Source organism: Ixodes scapularis, unplaced genomic scaffold (assembly GCF_016920785.2).
Source record: "Ixodes scapularis isolate PalLabHiFi unplaced genomic scaffold, ASM1692078v2 PGA_scaffold0__279_contigs__length_252992795, whole genome shotgun sequence".
Lineage (NCBI taxonomy): Eukaryota > Metazoa > Arthropoda > Arachnida > Ixodida > Ixodidae > Ixodes > Ixodes scapularis.
In genome coordinates this window covers 168383043-168407024 of record NW_024609835.1, presented here as the reverse complement: position 1 = coordinate 168407024, position 23982 = coordinate 168383043, and the positions used below count along the sequence as shown (strand labels likewise).

At 45.4% G+C, this 23982-nt stretch overlaps 1 protein-coding gene across 1 annotated transcript in view; it reads left to right on the top strand.

Moving 5' to 3' along the window:
- LOC120846968 (alpha-mannosidase 2C1) overlaps nt 1–23982 on the top strand; it is a 111098-nt gene that overhangs the window by 83014 nt on the left and 4102 nt on the right. The window contains exons 15-16 of the mRNA XM_042290348.1: nt 8874–9063; nt 12247–12389. Of these exons, the coding sequence (XP_042146282.1) occupies nt 8874–9063; nt 12247–12389 (333 nt within the window). The remainder of the gene's footprint in view (nt 1–8873; nt 9064–12246; nt 12390–23982) is intronic.

The window sequence follows — 23982 nt, the reverse complement described above, 5'->3', positions numbered from 1 at the left end:
AAAAAACTTGTTTTTTTTCTAAAGTTACAGCATTTCATGTGTGAAATAAAAATTGTGACCATCTTGGTGGCGTCGCAAGCGCAAGCTGCTTGGGCTTTTGCGTCGCGACGGAGAAACGCTATTTGAAAACTCTCTTGCGTCGCGTGCGCTAATACAAGCGCTAAATTTAGCGCTAGCGTGTGCTAAAATTGCGTACGTTATTCTAAAACTCCCTATTATCAAAGACCAGGTCATCCGCAATGCCATTAAAAGGCAGCGCCAGGCAAAAATCACTAATTTCTTTCAAAATGCATGACATACTAGAGAGAGAAGTGTGCTAGTCTAGTAAAATAAGGACTTTTCTTATTTTGAGCTTTATTTTTCATCTAACATAAAATATATTGTTTCACTAAGGTAAGTTGTCTCTTGGCATGTATTTTGACCTGAAAAAATGATGTTTTGGTTTTAGCACGGTACGGCTTATGGTTTGGATTTTTGCGACTCACGTGACATACGTTATATGCGGTCTACGTCTACACTGTACTATAAAGACAAATTAAAAAGATACAGTATGTCAGGAAAGGGACAAAACTTTCCGCACAACCTTTGATAATGAAACTAGGAATGTCATCTCAGTTGAGGTAGTTGGATTGTTTGGTTCTCTTTTGCACGAGCTAGCACCAGGGCTCTGCTCAGCACTGCCGCGTTTTAATTGTTCTGTTTTCTGCAAACTTTGGCTACTTTGAAGGCTCTGAAAAAGCCTTATTTACATTGCCACTGCAGGGGCAATGTAAATGTCTCACCATCCAGTCTCACCATCCAGCCTCCAGATCTGTGCAGTTTCTCCACACTAACACATGACATTCTGTGTTAGCTCTGCCTTTGCCATGCTAGTACAGCAAAAAGGCAACTTTTTTTTTTTCATATCTGTTTTTGCTTTTTTTTTTGTATCTGAACATTAATGTAATAAAACTGGAGTACAAACTTTGGTAGTTAGTTTCTAAGTTTTTTCAGACAAACTCGATCCAAAGTTTTAGCTCCAGCCTGAATAATATGTACTTCTAAGTTATTTTTTTTTGGCAGGTTATTTGAGGCACCGAAAAAGGCATAGATAGGATTAGATAGGTTAAAAAAAAAAATTAAAGCCGTTTACAACTCCCTGTAACACTGAATTAGAGTGCAGCTCTTGAGGAGTAGGAGGGAAGGGTACTGAGGGGAGGGTATACCCCTCCTTCCTCCTCCTCACCTCCTCATCCTGTCCGTTACTCCTCCCTCCGAGCAGAGTCGCCGTCGCCTCAAGAGGGCCACGTGACCCCCGTGGCGTCACGTGACCCCTGTGAGGTCACGTGACGATGACGTCATCGTTATCAGTGACGTCACGTGTGACGTTATCAGTGATGTCACGGGATGACGATGATGTCATCAGTGACATCACCGGTAACGTCACGTGTGACGTCATCAGTGATGTCACGTGACGTCATCGTGATGACGTCATTGTCACTGATGACGTCATCATTGACGTCACACGTCCCATAATGCACCACGCAATTACACTGATGGCGACGCCTCTCAAGCCGGAAATGGGTGCCTAAGAGCTGCGCTCTAAAAATGCTTGAGGTGAGCTGATCATTCATAAATTTAAGATTTCATCTAGAGTCTAGCAGTTGAACCTTCTGCTTTGCTGCACATACGTTTGTCCTTGGACATACGTTTGAAGTTAGGATCCCTTAAGCGCGAAACACGTGTACGACGAAACCGTCCGATCCGACGTGCGAATTGCCGGAATGGCTTTGGGGGGGCGAGGGTTTTCGTAGCACCAAAGAGCGTTGAAAACCCTCGCCTCCGACCGTCGTATTGCCTGGTCGGACGTCGGATCGGACGGTTTCGTTGTACATGTGTTTCACTCTTTAGTGCTGGAGTTGGGCTTTTTAATGCGAAAGCATTGACTGGGGGGGGGTGTCCCATGGAGCGAACCGACGTTATCAGCTTTGAAACCACGCCAAACGTTGGCCAAACAACACCTAAAATCTCCTTTCCCAATGGAGCGAAGTGAAGGCGACTTCTGATGGATTATGCTCCCATTAGCTGGTGCACATCATCAAGGTACAGGGCTCCCATTGGCTCTCGTGCGGCGTAGCTAAAAGAAGTCCACGCAGCAGCGTGGCTGTCGGTATGAGGAGGGAGCAGTGGCGGCAGAGCCAGAGCCGATCGGGGCAGACTCTATGCTCGCTTTCACCTCAAGAACCGTAGTAAAAAAAGTATGGCTTCTCGTGCAGCATTACTGATTTCCCTCTTTATGCGGAGAATCGAGATATATGGTCGGTGCATTTTAGATGTATGTTATCTTATCAAGACGTACACATTTCAAATGCCAAAAGCATCGCTTCTGCCACAGACAACCAAATCTAGTAAGAACTACTTGGCACGGCGTACGAACATTGAGCAAAACTTCCTTTTTTCTTGAGGTGAAAACGGGTATAGAGAGGCTGCACGGCCAAGCTCAGCGCGGCGCGGTCACTTCACAAGACTGCGCGCTCAACCATCCGCCGCGAAAATGTGGCCATCCACACCACTGCACTGCAAACTAAGGGGACGGAAGAACGACATTCAAGCTTTTGCATTCACAACTTATAAGAAGTGCGTAGGTGTCCTCAAACTTTTTTTTGTTCATTGACTTTCTGCTCATACTTCTCCTAAGCTGTGAGTGCAAGCTCATGCACTTCTGAGGAGCTCTCGCTGCTGGAGCATACACGCAGGAGTCCCTGTTCTTAGAGCTGCTACAGTCAAAACACCTTTGCGAAAAGGGCCTCCAATATGAAGAACCCCATTTCAGAAAGTAAAAGAAAGTCTTGCAAGTATATGTCTACCGTAAAATCTCGAAAGGGCACCCACACCCGATTGATTGCCTACTCCCCTTTGTTGCCCAAATATCTATTTCAGTCACTCTGCCGATACATCGTCCACCCTCCAGAAATAGCAATTCCCAGAAATAAAAAATGTGCTGGTAGACTTTTTTACAGCGGAGCTGTTAAGGGCTAGGTTCCCCAGGATCGTGTCTGTGTATGTTGACACAAACCTACCTGGACAGCTACCACCATCTACAGTCGAACCTCGATATAACGAACTTCAATGTAACGAAATCTTCGATTTAACGAAGTATTTTATTTTTCATAATTTCTTGCCCATAGACCCCATGTATTTTTAGTCTCTATATAACGAAGTCTAAGTCTATAACGAAGTGCCATTGCCATAGAAGGCAATAAATAAATCAACTCTAAAAAACAACTTCGCAAAAAAATTGTGGTTAAAAAAAAAAATTATGCGCAAACGCGAGCGCTTGATAGGTTACTTAACGGGGACAGGCCTTCCAACGTTCCCAGGCTGCCCGAGGATGCGGCGCCGGTAGCACCGGCGAGGCATGCGGCAAAGCGGATTCCTCGAGGTTGGCCAGAAAATGCCGAGCAAAAAGTTAACACGGCATACCAGCATCACCACTGACATTCACTGATAACCATAGTCCACTCCACTGCACCGCGGGTAGCGCGGGAGCCAACTTCAGCGGGGGAGCGACGTGATGGCGCGACCGCACGGGCAGTGCCATCTAGGAGAAGACCGAAAAGACCGATTATCGTCTTGCGAGCGTGGGCGCAAGCGGCGCAAGCATCACTGTGGGCGCAAGGGTGGCAAGGGGGCAAGTAAACTGTGCGGTGAAGAGTGCTGTGTAGGTTGGAAACATTAGCACCGCCTAAACTGCCTAAACTAAACAGCTTTATTTTTTAACCGGGCGGTTCACTTACGTGCTTGCTGCCATAAGGAAACGTAAAGTTCTTTCTTTGGATGAGAAAGCAAACGTTTTGGACGCCATCCTGAAGAAACTGCCGAGATCACGAGCACTCGGGAAGTGCTCGACGCAATGGACGTACTGAGGAGGTACACGGCGTCGCATGGGCAGCAGGATGCCGTGCAAGCGCTCTGGGCGCTCGAACGCCGTATGACGCCGCTGCTACTGTCGGACAAGGCGCAAGCAAAACTCGCGGACTACTTCGCCCCTAAATAAATGTCATTTTCGGTGAGTTTTCATACCCGTAAAATGTTTCGGAATTTTTTTTCGCATGCTAAAGCCAAATTTCGATTTAGCGAAATTTCAATGTAACGAAGTAAATTGCGAATTTTACCGACTTCGTTACATCGAGGTTCAACTGTATAAGCGATGATGGCAATTGCACACAACCAGTATGGTTTCCGCCGTCGCTCGTAGATGGCGGCAACCTTTCCAGCTATAATAGAAGAATAGATAGTTGGGCGCATTGGTGGGAATTCATCCTAGGAAACAGCGCGAAAAACAGACGACGACGAAGAAAAAGCACACAGTGTATCGAGTACAGCTCCTCTGGTCTTCCTTCTTTTGTTTCAATATTTAAAGAAAAGCACAGCATCAGGATATTTTACAGCGGAGCTGTTAAGGGCTAGTTTTCCCAGGAGCGTGTCCCCCGCAAAGAAATGTCGACACAAAACTCTGGACAGCTACCGCCATCTATGAGCGACGGCGGCAACCAGACAATCGGCTTGCCGGCCTTGCTCATAAATGGCGACAACCTTTCCAGCCTTTTCACTTGAGTTTTAACCAGAGTGGAAAGGCTGAATTTCTCTGGGCGTCGTCCTAGATGCCGTCCTTGAGGTCATCTTGGAAGTCTTCCTTGAGGTCATCCTAAGTGTCGTCCTTGAGGTCGTCTTTGAGGTTGAGAGGTTGTCCGGGAGGTTGTCCTTGAGGTCGTCCTTGAGGTCGTCTTGGAAGTCATTCTTGAGATCGTCTTTGAGGTCGTCCCAAAATTTGTCATTAAGGTCGTCCAAGACGTCTTTGAAATCGTCCTTGAGGTCGACCTAGACGTCGTCCCTGAGTTCGTTTTAGGTGTCGTCTTTGAGGTCGTCTAGATGTCATCCCTGAGGTCGTCCTGTAGGCATCGTCCTCGAGGTCGTCAATAGAAGTCGTTCTTGAGGTCGTCCTTAGACATCGTCCTTTAGGTCATCCTAGATGTCGTCCTTAGGCGGCGTCCTTGAGGTCGTTCTGAGCTTGTCTGACCATAGTACAGCTTCGCTGGTCTTCCTTCTTTACCAGAGTGGAAAGGTTGAAAGTTTTTTTTTTCTTTGAAAGCCCCTGTTTTGTTTACGAAGGGAAGAGCTTACATTTTAGAGGACTAGAGTGGTAGGGAGCAAAACCTGACAAAGGTTTAAAGTTACTCTTTCGTTGCCCCGCATCCGATCGTCCGAATTGATAACTGTAAAGGAAAACTAGGTCGGACTGACCTGGCCATCTCATTCTTCGATCTGCCAGTGAACTGTGAAGACGTTTCTCCTGCGGTCCCAGGATGAGGTCCAGCTTCACCATCTAGAAGATGGAAATTGTGGAGTGTGACAGCAAGAACAAAATCAACGTGAGCAAGACTGCATGCCTTTTCGAGGTTGACAGAAAGCGTGTACGGGAATGGAATATGAAATACCAAGTGCTCGCGCAGCAGTGCTATGGAAAGACCAAGCTAAAGAGAATGATGGGTACTGGGCGACCTGTTTTCAGTGAAGAAATTGGAGACGCTTTGATGGACTTCCTGAAAACTAAGAGATCAGCTGGTCGAGCCGTCAGCAACCGGTTTCTCCAAGAGCACGTGCGACAGCTAGCGGCAAATAGATGGATCTGGGCAACTTTTAAGCATCATGCCAGTATATTGCTCGCTGGAAAAAGCACTACAGTGTATCCATGTGGGTTGGGACAAACGAAAGTCAAAAGCCGCCTGCTGACTGCGCTGAAGCGATTGCAGTCTTCAAAACGGCAGTTTCCACTCTTCACCGGGAGCATGATTATACGGATTACAACATTGCTAATATGGACCAGACTATGGTGTGAATGGACTGTCCAGCACCAAGAACGAAAAACGCTACCGGCGACTCAACTATTTGAATCACCAACACCAGCTGTGTCCGGCGGGGAATGACTTGGCTTTGTGTGCAACAACAGTGGGAATCAAGCTTTCAGCATTGAAGGCCGAATACCCCCGAGGGCACTATTACTCAAGATTACAGGTATGTTGTTTTTAAACTTCCTCTGCCGTAGATATAGGTAGCTACATACTTAGGACTACGCAAGACAGAAACAAAAGCTATAAAACCGCCCACTGTAAAGGTCCATTTACACTCTTGCAACCGAGCACAACCGAGAGAGACGAGCCTCTTAAAACTTCTTAAAACGAGAGAACAGACGCACTCTGGCGCCCCTGGAACTGCATTTCACAAGAGCGAAAGTTTTGCGGGATTTCCGAGGTCAAATGTGCGTAATACTTATAACAAAGGCTCATTTATAACGTTGACAACAGTTTTTCAAGCAAAGAAAGAAAGGATAATGCATGAGAAAAATAGAAAATATGCTGGACCGCCAAGTTTACACTTTTACCCAATAGATGGCGCCAGTGTGTCCTCTTGTTGTAAGAGGTGTTAAGGAAACAGTTTTAAGAGGTCGCAAGAGTGTGGTGAGCGGGCCCTGAACCGCCCCTTCAAACCTGAAAAAAAAGAAAGAAGTGATTATGGTGTTTTTATTTGCTCTAGAGCCACACCAATTTCGTCTTGCTTTGAAGTGGTCGCAAAAGATGGCACAGCCACTGCCCACTTTCTATGGTCAGGCGGTTAGGTACGCCCAGTGGGTAGGCCACATTTATCCATTGGTCATGTTTGAAGCCTGTTGCCTTCGTGCTTTCTTACGGCTTGTGGTTTCGTAAGTCTATCAGTTCGAAGTTGTCAATTTTGTACTGGTATTCTTTTCAGGGAATGTGCGGGTCACATCATCATTCTCGTCTTCCAAGGGTGGATACGCAGGGTCGGGGGACCGAATGTCGACGACGTGAGAAGGCTCCTTGTGCTGGACCAGGCACTAATTCATAAAACTGAGGCTGCCCAAGAAGCTCTCTACACCAGGAACACGGGCATAGCCCTGATACCAGGCGGCTGTACATCAATACTGCAACCTGCCGACTTGTGGTGGATAAAACCGTTCAAGGATGCGTTGCGCTAGCGTTGGGTCGTGTTCTTCCAAGGGAAATCCAAAGAGGCTGTTTAGGCAGAACGTCGTAGACTTTGTGGCGGAGGCGTGAGCCTCCCTCTTTGAGGACACAGTGCGGTGGTCCTTCAAGAGGTGCGGCGTCTTAACGAGCCTCAATGGAATACAGGACGGCGAATTCAATGGCCGTTTGGCGTTGGTGGACAATGCGGCAGAGGCAGGACCCGGGGAACACGAGAGTGGACTTAATTTTTGACAGCAGCAGTGATGTTTCCTTCAACGGATTTAGGGATGAGGATTAGCGATAATAAAGGCGCACAAAAATCTGCCGTTTCTCGTATTTTTCGTGGTTTTTGGAGTTCAATATCAAAACATGGCCCACCCCACTTTTTGCTACAATTATCTCTGGCAAAAGGGTGGGCGCCCTTTCAGGATTTTACGGTAAGGAGAAGAACTCGTAGTTGGGCTAGTTGGTGAATGTTATGAAGCATGATGTAAGGTGCAAAAAACAGCGGACACAAGGAAGAAGACACACAGATAGGTGCCATGCCACTCACAACTATATTTGAAAATTTCAGAAAAGAAAGAAATATATACTAGTCACCTTCATCACATCCACGCATGCGCTTAGCCGGGGGATACACGCTTTATCACCCATTCGCAAAAGTTCTCAAAAAATCTTATCTCAGCAATGCTAAGATTAGATTTTTCTAAAAGCCTTGGCCCACTGTAATTCGCGTATAACCCACGCCCCTACTTCGCCCTTTATTTCGGTATAAATTTTGATGCAGGTTATATGCGAGAATATTTGGTACTTTTTGCCAGAGCCAAGAAATGGGCCTGGAGCTCGTGGGAGAGAAGGGAGCAAGTAGACGAGGAGAGAGACTGAGTGAGTCCAGGACGACGGATTAGGACAAATGAGAGACTAACGGTCATATGTGAGCCACCGTGAGGATGTTCGCTTAAAATAAGTTGTCGTATTATTATAATCTACCAACTGGCAGCGTAGCGCTGAGGTCCTGCTGCACCGACTTCCCTTGTTTCTCTCATGCATTTTAGATTTGTCACTGTCCCGTTTTCCAAAACTGCCCTTCCATTAAACAGTTGTGCGACTAAGCAACAGCTTGCATTGTTTCTCATGTTAAATATTTCGGGCTCAGCTTGTACTTCAAACTTACTCTTACAATTAATTGTTTCACCGGTCCCGCAGCACTCATTATAAGTATGTTTCACTGTAGCTCATGCTCACAAATTCATAAACTATAAAATGAAATGAAAAAGATCTGAAGTTTCGGTAGCACTGAAAACATTATGGAGTTAAGGAATTCGAGTCGGTCCTCTTTCTGAACTTCTTTCTAAGTAGTTTGGATGTGGGCTAAGACGTTTATAGGTGCATACAACCCTGTTCCAGAAGACTGTTCACAACCAATCTGTTTTGACACCGGCTCGATGGTTGGGCCACAGCTCAACAGCAAGTAATAACTTGCCGGTTCTGGCACCTGGTCAGCGTATTCCAGTCAGCCCTTTTCAAAATTTGGTGTATTCACTCTGGCAAGAGCCAATCCCAGCACTCTAATTGTGGCTGAAAAGTGAATGTCCCTGAAAGCACAAAAGCAGAGAGTGGGGAAGAAGTTTATCCTTTTACTTTTACTTAGAAGTTTATCCTTTTACATTGCCTTCAATTCACAAGGTGGAGGGCACTTGGTTTTGGCAAACTTGTCTTCTTGTCACTGCCGTTGGAACGGTGCTATTGGAACCTTTAAGACTGCCACTAGATTGCTCTGACTTTTGAAAAGGGTTTATTCTAGTGGTGAAAGCTAAAGTGTAATGTGACACGTGGTGGGTGATGCAGGTGTATGGGCACCGGTGGGTGGACCTTGCGGAACATGGTTACGGGGTGTCCCTGCTTAACACCTGCAAGTATGGCCATGCGGTGCACGGCAAAGTGCTCCGGCTGTCCCTGCTCCGGTCCCCCAAGAGCCCGGACCCCGAGGCCGACATGGGGACGCACCAGTTCAGCTATGCCTTCATGCCACACAAGGGTGAGTGCCTTCCTCTGGCCCATCAATGGACATGCTATTCGACCTTATCCGCCTGTCTGATCACTGCCTGCGTTGGGGATAATGTTCTACAAGGGGCGAGGAAAACTCGAACCCAATGCCTGCATGCACTTCCCTAAGAGTTTTCGATAAACGTCAGTATAACTAACCTCGACCTAATGAAAGTTCAGAATATAACTATCGTCTCTCGTGTTTGTGTACTACTTCCATTGAAAACAATGTATGTCCTTCTCGATTTAGCAAAATAGTGTTTGTGCCATTGTGCACTTATCTTCCTGGTCCTTTCTTTTGCTCAGCTTCTCCGATGAGATATTTCCTCAATTTGTTTTTAACTAAAGCGGTCCGACAACCTATCAAAGGCATAATAAATTGATGGTTCTTCTCGGTTCTGCAGGAAATTTTGATGCCTCAGCACAGTTACCTAGACAGTGGAGCATACCAAAAATCATAGGAACTTGGGAAGACAAAGGTGGATACTTCTCAGCACTGGCAATAACAGTGGCATCAAACAATGCCTTCAATGCTTGCACAGTATTCAGAAGCATATTTCCACTCTGATGAACCAAGTCCAGCTATTCCATCCCGTCTCCACGTCTTGCACCAGACGTAGTGCGTCCTTTCCTATCTTCGCTGGCACTCCTCAAGACTTTTCTGAGCTGATAAACTGTGCTTGTAATGTCCCACAATATGCCTCACTTTCTTGCACAGGCAATCAATTGCCAGCGAACGGGATCTTGCGTCATTAATTGCCAGTTGAAGGGTATGCCCGAAGCACGCTCTTTCAGTCTACGGAAGTCTCCTGACCGCAGCACGGATCTTGCACCCTTTATTCGTTACAATGAACTTCGCGCATTCATTGGGTATCTCCCAGTCACGGCACATTTTGTGCAGAATAGTTGTGATGTTCACAGCACTGTAACTGGCAGCCATGTGTCGCGTATTCAATGTGAACCGCTTCATCATGAATTTTGGAGTGAGAAGATGGCAGGTAAAGTCCACACAATGTCCACATGTCGCTTGTAAAGGCAACAGCGGTAGTGCCGCCTTCAAAGGTACTGCTGAGCTCTGCTTTTATATTCTTTTGGGTGTCGTTATAGATCTGTGGCACAAGCACGCGTGAGAATGTAGAGGTAGGAGGTAGTTGGGAACGGCTTCTGTCAGAAGTTCTTTGAAACCGCGATCTTCCAGCATGCTGTAAGGCTGTAAATCAAATGCCACGATGGCAACCACCTTGTTATTTAGCGCTCGTACCCACTTTTCTGGCAGGGGCTCTGTACGGCGCACGAAGTCCGTCAGCGTCGGTTGATCTTTTCCTGGCGTACCAGCGGTAATCCCACGATATTCTTTCAACAACGCAGGATGTACTTGGATGGTTGACAAGGGGCGTTGTCGTACCTGTGGGCGTTTTAAGCGTTGACTCGCCAACGATGCCGTTACCCTCGCAAAATATTTCCAAATGAGTAAAGCTATACGCACTCCGTAGTGCACTTTGGATGGAAATGGCTATATGCACTATGCAAAACTCATATAAAACGAATGGTTACAAAGAGTTTTCTAAGCGGTGGCATAGCATAGTGATAAGGTGTCTGTTTCATACGCAAGTGGACGCAGGTTCGATCCGCGATGGGCAGGCCTACTTTGTTTCTTTTAGAGCGCAGCTCTTCGGGGCCCGTTTCCAGCCCGAGCGGCGTCAGCGTAACGGGGGGGGGTCACGTGACCCCCCCCCCCCCCCCCCCGAAGTCACGTGATCCCCCGAGGTCACGTGACCCCCCCGGGGTCACGTGACTATTCGCAGGTGACGTGACCCCCCTCAGTACCCTTCCCTGCTCCTCCTCAAGAGCTGCACTCTAATTCGGCGTTAGAGGGATTTGTAAACGGCTTTCATTTTTTTTCTCGAACATTTTGTTTTGTCGAGGCATTTGGCGATATTTCCGACATTTCTTTTTTACAATAAACACTGAAAAAAAGACGAATGTTGTTGACGAAACTTCGCAGAACTAAATGGTACGGGACTCCTGTTTCGGAGATGCGATCAGGGACAGCGAGGCTTGGGTTGCCGGCTGGACGCCGCGAAGCGGCGTGAACGGGTAAAATTTTGTAATTTGCAGCCGCACACTGTCGCCGCGAAGCGGCGTGAACGCAGGCAGGGGGGTGTGTTAACAAGCTCCTCAGTGATACATGCGCCGCTTGAAAAGGGTGACCCAAACGGCATGAACTCTCCGCCTAGTGCGTATAGCCATTTCCGGCCGAAGTGCTCTACGTAGTGCGTATAGCTATACTCTTTCCAAATAGCCCTGCTCTCTTCGTTTTGGTGCCGTTTCCCGTTCGTTCCTCGCTTCGCAGACGGTTCTCCGCAATCACCTTCCTCCACCATAACAAGAGTGGGCGAACGCGAAAGTGAGCACAGTTTAAAAAGTCAGGAGTCACAAGGGAACAGAAACTCGCAGGTTACCGCTACCGATACAGACGCCACCAGTTTAGGTTGAAGCCGCCATTCAGCTATGTCGCTGTCAATGGGCCTTGCTTACCGAAACCGAAACCAAACTTACGCTTGCAAATACGTTCTCGAATATTCTATTATTTTCAAATATTCGTGTTACAACGAATATTCGAGAAATACCAAAGACTTAGTTTACGAATTGAATATGAATATTAAATGTATAATATTCGATTCATATTCGAAATTTCGAATATTCACCCACCCTTAATGCTTTCCAGAGCTTGCAAAAATATGTTTCTTTCAAAATATGGCACTTTAAGCCTAGTGTTAATTACTGAAACCGAAACTTATCTTTCAGTTCGAAGACGGTAAGAGAGAAAGTTGAGTTTTACTGTGATGTCCTAGCTAAACAGTGTGAATGACTATGGGAGGTAAATGCAATACTTGCTTTGTTTCCAACCTTGCATACCTCCCCACCAGTATGTATAGTGCCCGTTTAATTTATCTGAGGATGCAAGCACTTTTGTTTGGATCCAAACTTGGACAGCGATGCCTACTACGTGCTACGGCTACAAAATTGAGCATGCAAAACCACTCGGTAGCCTCTTCAGGGCCTCTAACTATTTTGGGGCCCCACTAGAACATGGCTTTGTTATGTGCTCTCAGTTCAACTGAATCTATTAACTGATCGTCGTTTTGCCTGCGGTTTTTGGGGAACACTGCAGGCACTTTCCAAGAGGCAGGCGTGATTCAGCAGGCATATGAGCTCAGCTCCCCTCTCAAGATGGTCGTCTGCGACACTGAGTCAAAGAGCTCGGGTACCCTGGGCAAGCAGGGCTCGCTCTTGGAGTCTGGTTCCTGGTTCCAGGTAAGAATGGAAGAGCAGAATGTCAAACAACCAAACCTGACTAAATATGAAGCTGCTTCCCGATTGGGTGCTTCATAGCACCTGAGCCGTGTCGGAAATCCAGCTCGCTAGAGTGTTGTTGGTAACGTGAAGTGTGTGCATCTGCTGTATGATTGCATGTATGGGCTGCACTTCTTTCAGGTCCTCACCCCCAATTTAAAACCAAAATGTAAAAAAAAAAAATGCTGTAAAAAGTTATTTGTGTGCTAGCCGCACTCCCCGGTTTTGAGGCACGCCGACTGCTTCCACGGTCTGGCACACACTCCGCTTCGTACCTCTATGCATCTCCGTCATGTCCGCAACTCCACTCTGCTTTTTTTGCAGTGCTTTGTCATGCAGATAAGAATTGCTAGGGTTACAAGACAAAAGCTTTGGAAGGCTGTGCTTTTCATAATTTGCACATTGTCCTCAGTTATCTCCTGCCCATGTGACAATAGCCGCTGCGAAAGTGGGCACACAAACTTCCGAACGCTGGGAGAGTTTCGAACTTTGTGAAAGTTTCGTTCTGCGAAGTTGGTTCATGCGCTCTCTGAAATCTGAGAGCAATGGGCAAGTACTTTTCAGCTATCACTCATGCTCTGGAGTGTGACAGTTGTGCGATGGGTCAAGAATAGGGTGTCAAAAAGTATGGTGCTAGTTACGAATAAGACAAAGCATGCAGTCCGGGTCGGGCTCATGGTACACTGTGGCCGCTCCATGTCGGTGGAAAAAAGGTCCTCAAAGTCAAATACTATCGGTCTTACTCAAAAAAAAAATGGCTAGAGCGAACCACAAGACTGCCCTTACTGGATGGCTCAAAAGAGCACCTCTGGTGACTGCAGCCACAAGGCAGACTCGGGTGCTGAGGATGCAACAGGTTGCGACAATGAAGGCTAAAATAATAATATAAAGATGTTCTAGCCCAGTGCGTCTGATTACAAGTACAGTTGAACCTCGATTTAACGAAACCCAGTTTTACGAATTTCCTGATTTAACTAACAAATTCGGATTCCCCGCACAGCCCATGCACAGGGTCTCCCTTCCTTGATTTTACAAAGTTCCCGATTTAACGCAATAATTAGCGAGTCCTGGTGACTTCATTAAATCAAGGTTCAACTGTGTGTCGATTCTTTTTATGCACATCCATAGCCATTTTGTTTTGTTTTTTCCGTGTATGGGTCACACCTGATAAACTAACCTAGCTCAGAATTCGAAAAAGAAAAGTGCAGCTCTCGCTTGCATTTACCGTATTTACTCGCAGAATGAACGCACTTTTTTTTTTCGAAAAATCGATGCAAAGTTAGGGGGGGCGTTCATTACGCGAAGTAAAATTTTTGTGTCCGTATTTACTCGCATCATGAACGGACCTTTTATCCTGAAAAATCGAAGTAACTTCCTATCTCTTTGCGCGCGGCGCCCGACCCTGTAACCAAACTAAGCTGTGCAAAAAAAAAAAAAAAACCTGTTTTTTTTTTTTCTTAGTTTCTTTTTTTTTTGCCGCCTTTCGCAAGCTGTCTTGTTTGCTTAGGCGAGGGCTCTCCTCTTATCTTTCTTATCCCCTTGCGCGCGACGCACGACCCCCGTAACCAAACTGCGCTGTGTAAAAAAAAAAAAAAAATTTATCCTTTTTTTTTTGTTTTTGTACTCAGTTCCGTAAGGTTTTTTTTTGTTTTTTTTTTTTTATTCTTCTTTCTTCTTTTTTGCCGTCTTTCGCAAGCTGTTTCGTTTGCTTAGAGGGCTTCTCCGCTCCTCTTTCCTACCTCCATGCGCGCGGCGGCAAAAAAAAAAAGGAAAAAAAAAAAAAAAAAAGCTCCTTTTTGTTTTTTCTTAGTTCCGTGTTTTTTTTTTTTCTTTTTTTCTTCTTTTTGCTGCCTTTCGCAAGCTGTTTCGTTCGCGTAGGTGGTGTTGGTAGAGCGCTCAAAGTCCAAACTGCGCCGTGCAAAAAAAGAAAAAAAAAAAAAAAAAAGCTTCTCTACATGTTTTTTTTTTCTTGCTATTGTTGGATCTTTTCGAATTTTTTTTTAACGCCTTTTGCAAGGCGTTTTGTTCGCCGCTGCCCATGCATTCGCGACCTCGCTGCACCAGGATAGAAAAGTGCATTCATTTCGCGCGCGTGGGGGGAGGGGGTCAAAATTTTGACATCCGAGTTGGGGTGCGTTTATTACGCCAGTGAAAAAAAAAAGTCGAAATTTTGAGAGCAGACTTGGGGGGTGCGTTCATCACGCGAGTGCGTTTATTGTGCCAGTAAATACGGTATACGGTAGTTGCTATGTGAAACTCAAAATATTGTGCACCAACTTTCATGCGCCCACAGTTATGTTTATTCTAAAGCCATCGGAGCTTCCCTATGCACACATTATTTTTACTCTATTGGTTGGACTAAATTGAAAGGTAAGACATTAAAGGGACACTGACACCCCCCAAAATTTTTTTTAAATTTTTTGCCAGGCGCTTCATTATGGTGTCGGAGGACTACCCAATTAATATTTTGCAACAGAGTAGCGTATTTTTTTAATAAAGCCAAAAGACGCAACTGCTCGAAACCGAAACCGAAACCCGACGGAGGTCGGAGAAGTGGAGAGAAGAGAGTGAGTGGCGGAAGTCACGTGGCTACACCCGACGTGTGTTTTTTTTTTTTTTTTTCTCCTTCCCGGTAGCAGACGACAAGCGGCGTATGGGAACTGCTCGCCGTGGGATTCTTTTGCAGTTATCTATGTTCCGCTCGTTGTTCTCTACTCCAAGATGAGTTGTTTTGTACATTGAGGAATTGGAGATGAGTAGTGAGTGCCCGTGGTGAATTTTGATCGGCTCCGAAAAGAATACATCCAAGATGTTGCGTGAAGAGCTGGCTCACATGTCCCGCGTCCGAAACAGAAGTGGCATTGTGCGACAGTTTCCGAAAGATCAACGGGATCGGGACCAATGGCTGGCTGCAATTCCTGTAGACCATTTACGGGCACCTCGGAAAGCGGACGCTACCTGATTTATATGCTCCTTGCATTTTGTGGAAAGTGATTACATTGAGTTCGCAGGTGTCAAAAAGGATATCCCATACCATCTAATTCAGCGACGTGTCGTCCACAACATTTGTTTCTTTTTTTTTTTTTTTTTGTTTCTTCAGTAATAATTGTAAAAAAAAAAAAAAAAAGAAGAAATGTAGACATCAAAAAATATTTAGAAAAAAAAAAAAGTTTCACGGGGAATTGAACCCGGCTCTACCGGGTGTGAAGGGGACGTCTTTCCCACTGAGCTACTGGGGCATATCGAAAGTGAGGTATCTTTTTCCTTAGTAATAATTCAGCCGATGAACTGTAAGTTGGAAAGTTTGCTGCCGATTTTCCTCTAGCAAAAGCACTCCCGAGTCGAAGTCGGGATGCACCACGCATTGGCGACATTCTCACCTAGTAAAGAAATCGTACGCGTGCATATTCCACTCTAAGTAGACACGTCGCGCTTGACGTTTGCGCGAGCGTTGTCTTCAGCCACAAGAAGGGAGCGACGGCTCGGCGACGTCTTCGTGCAAATCGGCTTGGTGGTCGGGCGTGTCGTACGGGATGAATACCAATTCTTTTGACCTGTCCCAAATTTCTCTTTTAAAGGCAGACAAAATTCGCCGGTACCGCGAACGACAGTTCTGAAATAGAGGTCCCACGCCCGTCGTCCGCTGCCATCGCCGTCCCTGCGAGTCCCACGATACGCGAAACGACGCACGCACAGAATGCTTCCGGTTGTCTGTGGAACTTTTTTTTTAATCAACGTATTTGCAGCTTTTTAGAAGCCACAAAAAATGGGTTTTATATTTTTTTCTATTTTTAATATTGAGTGTGTGCGTTCAGTGACCCACGACTTTGATTAAATTTGGTGGTCGCATCGATACCTTAGAAAACGGCCCGTGACCGCGGAAAAGAGAGTGAGCGAGAGTCGAACCGGCCAGTTATTGATCGGCGGTTTTCGGGCGGAAAGAAACCGAATTTCGAGCCGCAAATTCTGTTCTGGGTAGTTGAGCTCTCATATGTCACGTACAACTAAAAACCTCGGCGAGCATAAATACCCTGTCAGTGTCCCTTTAATACTATAAGTTTACTTATAACCCCAATGTTTGTTTTCCCTCAGTGTCAAGTGTTTAGGGTGCAGTACAGAGGTACTATAGTACTATTGAGACCGGTTATAGCAAAGTCAACGGGGATCAGAAATTACTTTGCTATATCCACTATTTCATTATAGCCGGCTTCGGTTAACGAAGTGCCAAAGGGAATGGGAAATTGTGATCGCTACGCTGTAGCCGCTACTTCGTTATAACCAACTTCGTTATAACCGGTTTCGACAGTAGAACCCCTCTCTTGTAAACCTGTCAGGACCGGGCATTAATTTTACTATATCGGCAGTTTTACTATATCAGGAGCACCTTAAAAAATTTGGTATTGAAGCTTTAAAAAGGGAGCAAAAATGAATAAAACATTAGTCCAAAAACAAACACCACAAGTATAAAAATACCACTTACGTTGCAGTAAAGAACTGTTATATCAGTTTGTTTTGTAGGTACTTTGTGTTTTACAATGGAGCTCTCGAAGCTTGTCGTGCGGGCATAGTGTTGCTCTTTAGCATTTGCTCCATTTAGAGCCCCCTGACTGTCCAAAGCCAACAAATGTTCATGTCTTGTAGGAATGGGTTCAGGTTCTGCTGGGCAGCACTTGTTCGGTCCATTATTCAACGGTCGCATCAGAAACGGCACCTTTGTTGCCTGACTTTCAATGAAGGCCAACAGTTCCCTGCCTGCCTGTTTACTGGTAGGCAGGGAACTGTGTTGAACTATTCTCATTCAAAAAGCAGGTGTTACCTGCTTTTTGAATGAAAGTAGTTTACTTACCTACGTTGCAGATCATTTGTGATGCACAGTTCACTCCCGAACACCCAAAAAAAAAAAAGCCACTCCACCTCAGTTTCGTTAGACCCATTGTTTTGACATAGCAGACAATCCTGGGCCCCCGAGAATGGAAATGATTAGAAGTGACCGCAGAACCACTGACACTCTCAGAAAGGTGTCATCATACGACAGCGCAGTAGCCTGTAGCGCTATGGTAGTTAATGTACACTTTTAGAGTTTCTAGGAGCCGATCTGCACCAAGTTCATCAAGAAAGTATGCTGTTGCAGGGAAATAACACTTTATCGGTACCGCCGTGTTTTACTATACAGGTATTTGAGTTTTGGCGGTTCACTATATCAGAATCTTGAGCCATAGAGGGAATGAGAATTTGGTCGGAACCGGCACTTCCTTTTACGATAACCGGAGTTTTACTCCATGCGGAGTTACTGTAATGGGGTTCTACTGTACCTGGTTTGACTTTTGTGGCATCAGGTGCTGTTGGTAGTACTTTTGTGCTGCCCACCACTCCGTGTGCAGAGAAACTGTTGACCTTGTTTCGACGTGACATTCTACACTTCTCTCACCTACCCTCTCAGTCTCCCTCTTGGCCTGTCGCCTGTCTCCCCATCTGCAGTGTGCATTTTCTGCTCTTGCTCAGTTCAAATAAATCAAACCTTTGTTCTAAGAGCCAAGTGGGAAATTATGAAGACCAAATGGCGAGGTGCTCCAGCAGGACAGTATGGTGTACAAGTGCTTCTGCTTTTTGTGCAGCTTAAACTTGTTTGCCTCTTTAACAAACTTATGAAGTCATACGGCTGACTTCTCTGTCCATTCAAAGGGCTTGAGGGGGGACAATACCTCGGGATGTCAACTTTTGAACTACTCGCACAATCGGCGTGATATTTGCAGGTGGCGTTTGTAGCCGTATAAAAGGAGGACTTGCAGAGTTTCAGTCTTGTGAACCAATTTTATACCCCCTGAATGAAGTAAAGCATAGTTTTGCATGAAATCTGCTCAATTATCGTTGAGAAATGGTTTTGATAACCATATATTTTTCTGGTGGGATGCGTACCGGAATACCTGTTGCTAACTACTATGAAAAGAAATTTAAAAAAAGAAAAATTCATATTTCAAGTAAAAAGAAATGTATGAAAAAAAATCTTTATTTTTACATTTACCAAGTTTTGAAAATTACAATTTTTTATAATAAAGGAACATGAAAATGCAAAATTAAAGTTCATAGTAACCGGCTCCATATAATTTAAACATATAAGCCAGAAATAGTAGGTCTCAATAGTTCATACTAAGACAATAATTTTATTGAGGTGGCATTTATGCCAAAATGTGGATTGTAGCAAAATTAACTGAAAGTGCTCAAACTTCTACCTTTTCTTTAGCATTAATGGACTAAAAATAATTTATAAAAAAATAACTGTGCACTGTAAACAAATGAAACTTTCTGGGAATACTCTCTAGATGTTGGTGGGTGTAAGCAAGGCATTTTTCAAAAACAACTTTTTTTTTTTTAGAAATATTTTTTTCTGGGTAGTGTTCCCCCTTAAAGCGGCCCTGCAAACACCTTTTTACTGGTTTTTAATTTGCACCAAACCTGAGTGCACTGACCATAGTAACTTAATGTAACTTTTCTTTTCTCGAATTTCACATTATTTTAAAAGTTATAGGCAAATAAAATGACAAAAACAAGCAAAAAATAACCTCCCTCATGACGTCCTTGGTTGCTTGAGTGGCTGTGAACTAGAGGAGGGATAGTGAGCTCAGCGAGTGCTCACGACTGCCGCACTCCGTGTCGACGGCGCGAGAAAGCACCACTAAGGCGTGTTCTAAATAGGCTGTATACAGCGGGCAGCCAGAGCGGCTCTCGTTACATTTGCTGCACAATTAAACACTAATTCGGCATGACCTTTCATTGGCCACAAACGACAGCAAACACGGGGTAAAGATCAGTTCAGAACGGGAGCCACTTCGCGCTACCGTACCGCGAAATGGCCAAAACACAAGACAAAGCTACTCGCTGAAGGCCTTCAGAACGCTCTGATCCGGTCGCATCCTCCAGTCCGTAAACGACCGCAGCGCCGCCGCGTACATCCGGGACCTTTTTGTGTCGGCGCCTGATCTCACTACTCTTTTCTAGTATGCGCCGCCTTTTCCACCGCTTGGTGGTGGGTATGTCGACGGGTCATTTCTTGTTTCCGTACTTTATAAACTGCATTTGTTTCTTTTCTGATCTAAAATACTGAACAAAAACTCCTTTTATAAATAATGGAAACGGTTCGCGCCACTTCCATTTTTGCATTTCAACTAAAAAGAAGCTTTTAGCGGCTCTGACCACTAGTAAGCCCACGACCAAAGACGTCACATTTCGCGCGCTTTCGGTACCGCGGGTCGCCCCCGTCGGTGGAGGAGGTTTTTGCGTCGTCTGGTTAAAATATGACGCACTAATATTCAGTTACTCTCTCCGTGCCCGCTGGCTTGTTTGAACCCCAAGAGATGTGTAAACAGCAAAAAAGACGCTTAAGTATGATTGCAGGGCCCCTTTAAGTAAGTGTTGGAGGTGTAGTCATAATGTTTACATGGAGACCACTGAAAATTAAAATCTTTCGTGATATTTTGATTTTTTTATGTTGCTGAACACGTCATATTTTATTTATTTTGTGATTGATTCGCCGGCCACCTGCCATATTTGATTTATTTATTGATTGACTCGCCAGCCACCTATACAGAGGCCACGGCAAAATATAAGCTTATCCAAGGGCCTTTCACCTCTTTTCTTCATATTTAAGTACATATTTTTGAGGTGTGGAACATATGCATATATCTGAAAAAAAAAATAAATAAACATGAATAAGAGGGACACACATCTTTCTTTTTGTACAGATGCCAGTGGCACTTTTTTAAACACTTTCCTCAAGAAGATAGAAACGTCGCTCCACATTTAGTCAACATGGTGCAAGGTCTCACGATGACACACGATACTGTGTCGTACGACGTAGCGTCCTGCGACACCACAATGTGCATCGTGACGTTACGTGACCTCGTGGCGCTGCATCAAGTGTTTGTGCGGTCATGTGAGCGTGCGACCCATAGCATTGCCATCCACCTGACTTTTAAGAACACAACCCCAAAAGCCAGACTCCAAATACCAAACGGGCGAAACGGAAGTGTCACGTTCGACCGGGTGCTATTAGCCCCGAGAGCGAACACAAGCGTCGCTGCGGTCGCCGCGCTCGGATTGGGTGAGGTGTACCGTGACGTCAGGGCGATGACTCCGCCCCGCGATCTCGCATCGGTTCGCTCCCCAGCACCGGTTTCCTGGTTTGGTGTTGTGTGCCGCAAGCTCTTCGAGGAGCTGGACTTCATTTACCCGGTGTACAGGACATTGAGTTAGGCCGATATTGACGTGCTTCCGTACATTTTATAAGCCTGCTCGTTCCTTTTACCTTTAAAATTGGGTTACAAATCCCGAAAGCTATCGGCGGAGGCAATTCCTCCGATGAACCTCCCCGTCTGTCCACACGACACAAGGCAATTTTGCGAGGGACCGGTGAAGCGGTGCCGCAAGTGTTTCAGACGCTGGAATTCTGTTCCTTGCATGTTCATGATTTAGAACGATATTACATCCCGCTTTCAAGGCATTTGAAGGGGCATTCGTATCATGGGCCTTTGGGTGGTCGGCAAACTAGCTCGCGACCCCGACTTTGCACTGCCACTCTGCATGCGCTTGTTCGCAGAAGTTTTAAAGGCCCTGTGTCTGATTATCTTTGGAGTGCTCGTGGAACAGGGTTGTTTTACATAAATGTAGCTTCTTCGTCAATTAATTATATGGTTTATACACGTATGCAGGCGTATTTCTTAGAAGATGCACAATTACTGGAAATTAGTTTGTATGGTAGCAGCAAAGACGGCCGAATTGCCCCCAGTTGCCTGTATGATATGCATTGAACTGCCCAAAATATGCACAGCAATAGTGCCGTAATTTGGAATGTTTATACTTTTTCCTGACATTTTTATTCCAGCCTTGGGCATTCGGAAAATACACCGTTTAGTTTGAATTGTCATTTCCAATGGACCTCTTGGCGAATATGTGCTGCCACCTAGACACGCGACTGGGTTCGAGGCTAAGTGGCGAGAAAACAACGCGCGCGCAAGGCCTCTCCAACCCGTTTTACACCCAAAACGTCAGCTACATCCTGTTCACCCATTGAGGCGCTGTGACCTAGATACGGCTCCCCCAAACTCGCCTTTGTCCTCATCGTGCGTAATTTTCCGCCCCGAAGTCGACACAACGAAACCATCTTCCCTCTCTGCTCGGTCAGAAGGAAGAGAGAGAGGGTACTGGAACCATTTACTCTCGAACCGATGTTTCTACAAAGGTCCATTAAAAGAGACACTGCTTCAGGTCCCCAAAAGCTTCCTCAGCCTCCAAACTCCCTACAGCTGGACTCCCTGACAACAGAGGAAAACAGGAGTAAAACCATGCATTCGATTGTCTGTCCAGTGGTAGATGCAGCACTAGTAGCAAATAATGTGGAACCTGTGAAGGGCGACAGTCTGCGTGAGAAAAGCTTCTGGTATTTTAGCTTTAGGACAATTCGATTTAAGTGAAATCTCAATTTTAGGGCTTAAAGGACTAATAACGATCTAGACACCTTCGCTTACGTTTGTTACACATTACTTGAGGGTTGATATAAATAAGTCCACAGATACGACCCGTGTAGTCCATTGAAATACTATCCGAATCCAGCAAAGGTCAAATGAGAGCAATGTATAGCAAAATGTTCCTTGTTTTTTTTGTTTTTTTTTTACTTTGCCCCTGCTTTGGGCTGTCTTACTTGTGATTCTCTCCCCATGGCCCAGACTGTATTTAGCATGCTGCTCGAGCAGAGTGCAGCTTTTCTGCTTCGGCGATCTTGTTTAAAAAGAGAGATACAAAAAAAAATAGTATACATAACCTGCCAATTCATTCAGACCACCAGCAGCATTTATTGTGCGAGATGTAAATCTATAGTGATGCTCCTGCAATTGTGGCTATATTTCTTTATTTTCATATACCAACTGCGATTCATGCGTTGCCTGCCCTGTCAAAACCATGCTTAAAATGTTGGTTGATGTTTCGCCTGTAGCTACAGGCCATACCTCAATAAAGGCACATATAAAAATTTACACTTTTGACGAAAAACATGCAAAAAAAAAAATAAATAGAAACGAGCGCGCCGACAGCTAGCGTCGTCACAGCCTCCACAGGGCGAGCAGCGCGAGTCCGGGAAAAATTCTCTCCTCGCCGTGACGTCACCCAGTTTGCCGTAAGGGGGCGCCACGCGAACTTCTCAGGGCTAATATGGTGGTATATGGAGGAGTGGAGACAGCAGGACGGTTGAGGATCGAAATAAAGGTTTTTGTTTACGAAAGAGAAAGCTAAGGAAAAAAAGAAAAAGGAAAAGCTACTCAGAGGTAACGCAAAGCAAGAAAATCACAATGCTGAAGTTTCTAGTTTTTATGTTTACAAAGGATCCATCTCCGCCCCATTAGTAACTCCCACCCACGGTGTCTAGTCCCCGGACGAATCACTCTTGGATTTTGAGTCTTGGTAGCCTCGGAATCACTTGTTCATTGATGGGCGCTTGTAATTTGGACGCCGGGCCTGTGGAGCGATGCCAGTTGCCAGGTCCCGTTCCTCGGAGTGTAGCCGAGTCCTCTTATTGTTGGCTCGGGGTGTGGCCGAGACCGTCTGCTCCAGCCAATTGCAAACGATCCTGCCTTGTTCCTTCTCTCAAGCACACCTTCGCCTTCCTCTTCCTTCCTCGTGGACCGCATGAACATCCTTCTCGTTTTCCTTCTCTTCTTCCTTTACGACCATTACAGGGAGAACCTCGTCTGAACCTGTCACCACGCACACACAGTTCATTGTCTGTCACTTGGCTTTATGCAAATTTAACTTAAAATTTGCTCATTGCATAGTGATTTGCTGCCCCTGTCAACTTCTAATTAACTGAGTCAACTGCCCCTCTCCTTGGATGAGAGGGAATAGCGGCAAAGAAGGATTTGTGGAGCCATTAGAAAATGGAGTATGTTGCAACACAGTGGAACATGCTAGGTTGTGGCGGTTGCTCACTTTGCCGACTGTAGGTACACGTGCATGGCCATTACACTTTTTTTTTTCCTCCTATATTTTGGTTTAAACTTGAGAGCGCAGCGGCTCGTTGCTATTGTGGCTTGCCGGCACTTCAAAGAACTTCAGTAGTACGACTCGTCTTGAGGAGACTATCAAATCGCAAATTACTTAAAACTGCTGTAATATCCCGAGAAATAGCCCACCCAAAAATCAAGACCAAATTGAGTGAAAACGTGGTGAGGGCTAGCTTTCGGTGTACAATCAAGAAAAGTTGAGCAAATGTTATTTTTACGTCGTTTGTCCCTTCCAAGCTTGTTGTCGTGGCGAGGGGCAACGAAGCAAAAAGGATTGTACTTCCCAGTAAGCAATGTTCGCTTATATCCCTCCATAGCTAACTAGCCGCATTTACGCCAAGGCCATCATTGATCCCAACATCACTATTACTAGGAGTGGGTTATCTTTCGGTGTTTAAAAAAATGTAGAAAATCAAGCCAAACATAAGGGTAGGCTATCTTTCGAGGGTGGAGCGTCTTGGGATTTTACGGTAATATTCTTATGTTTTCCGGAGTCTACTAATTTT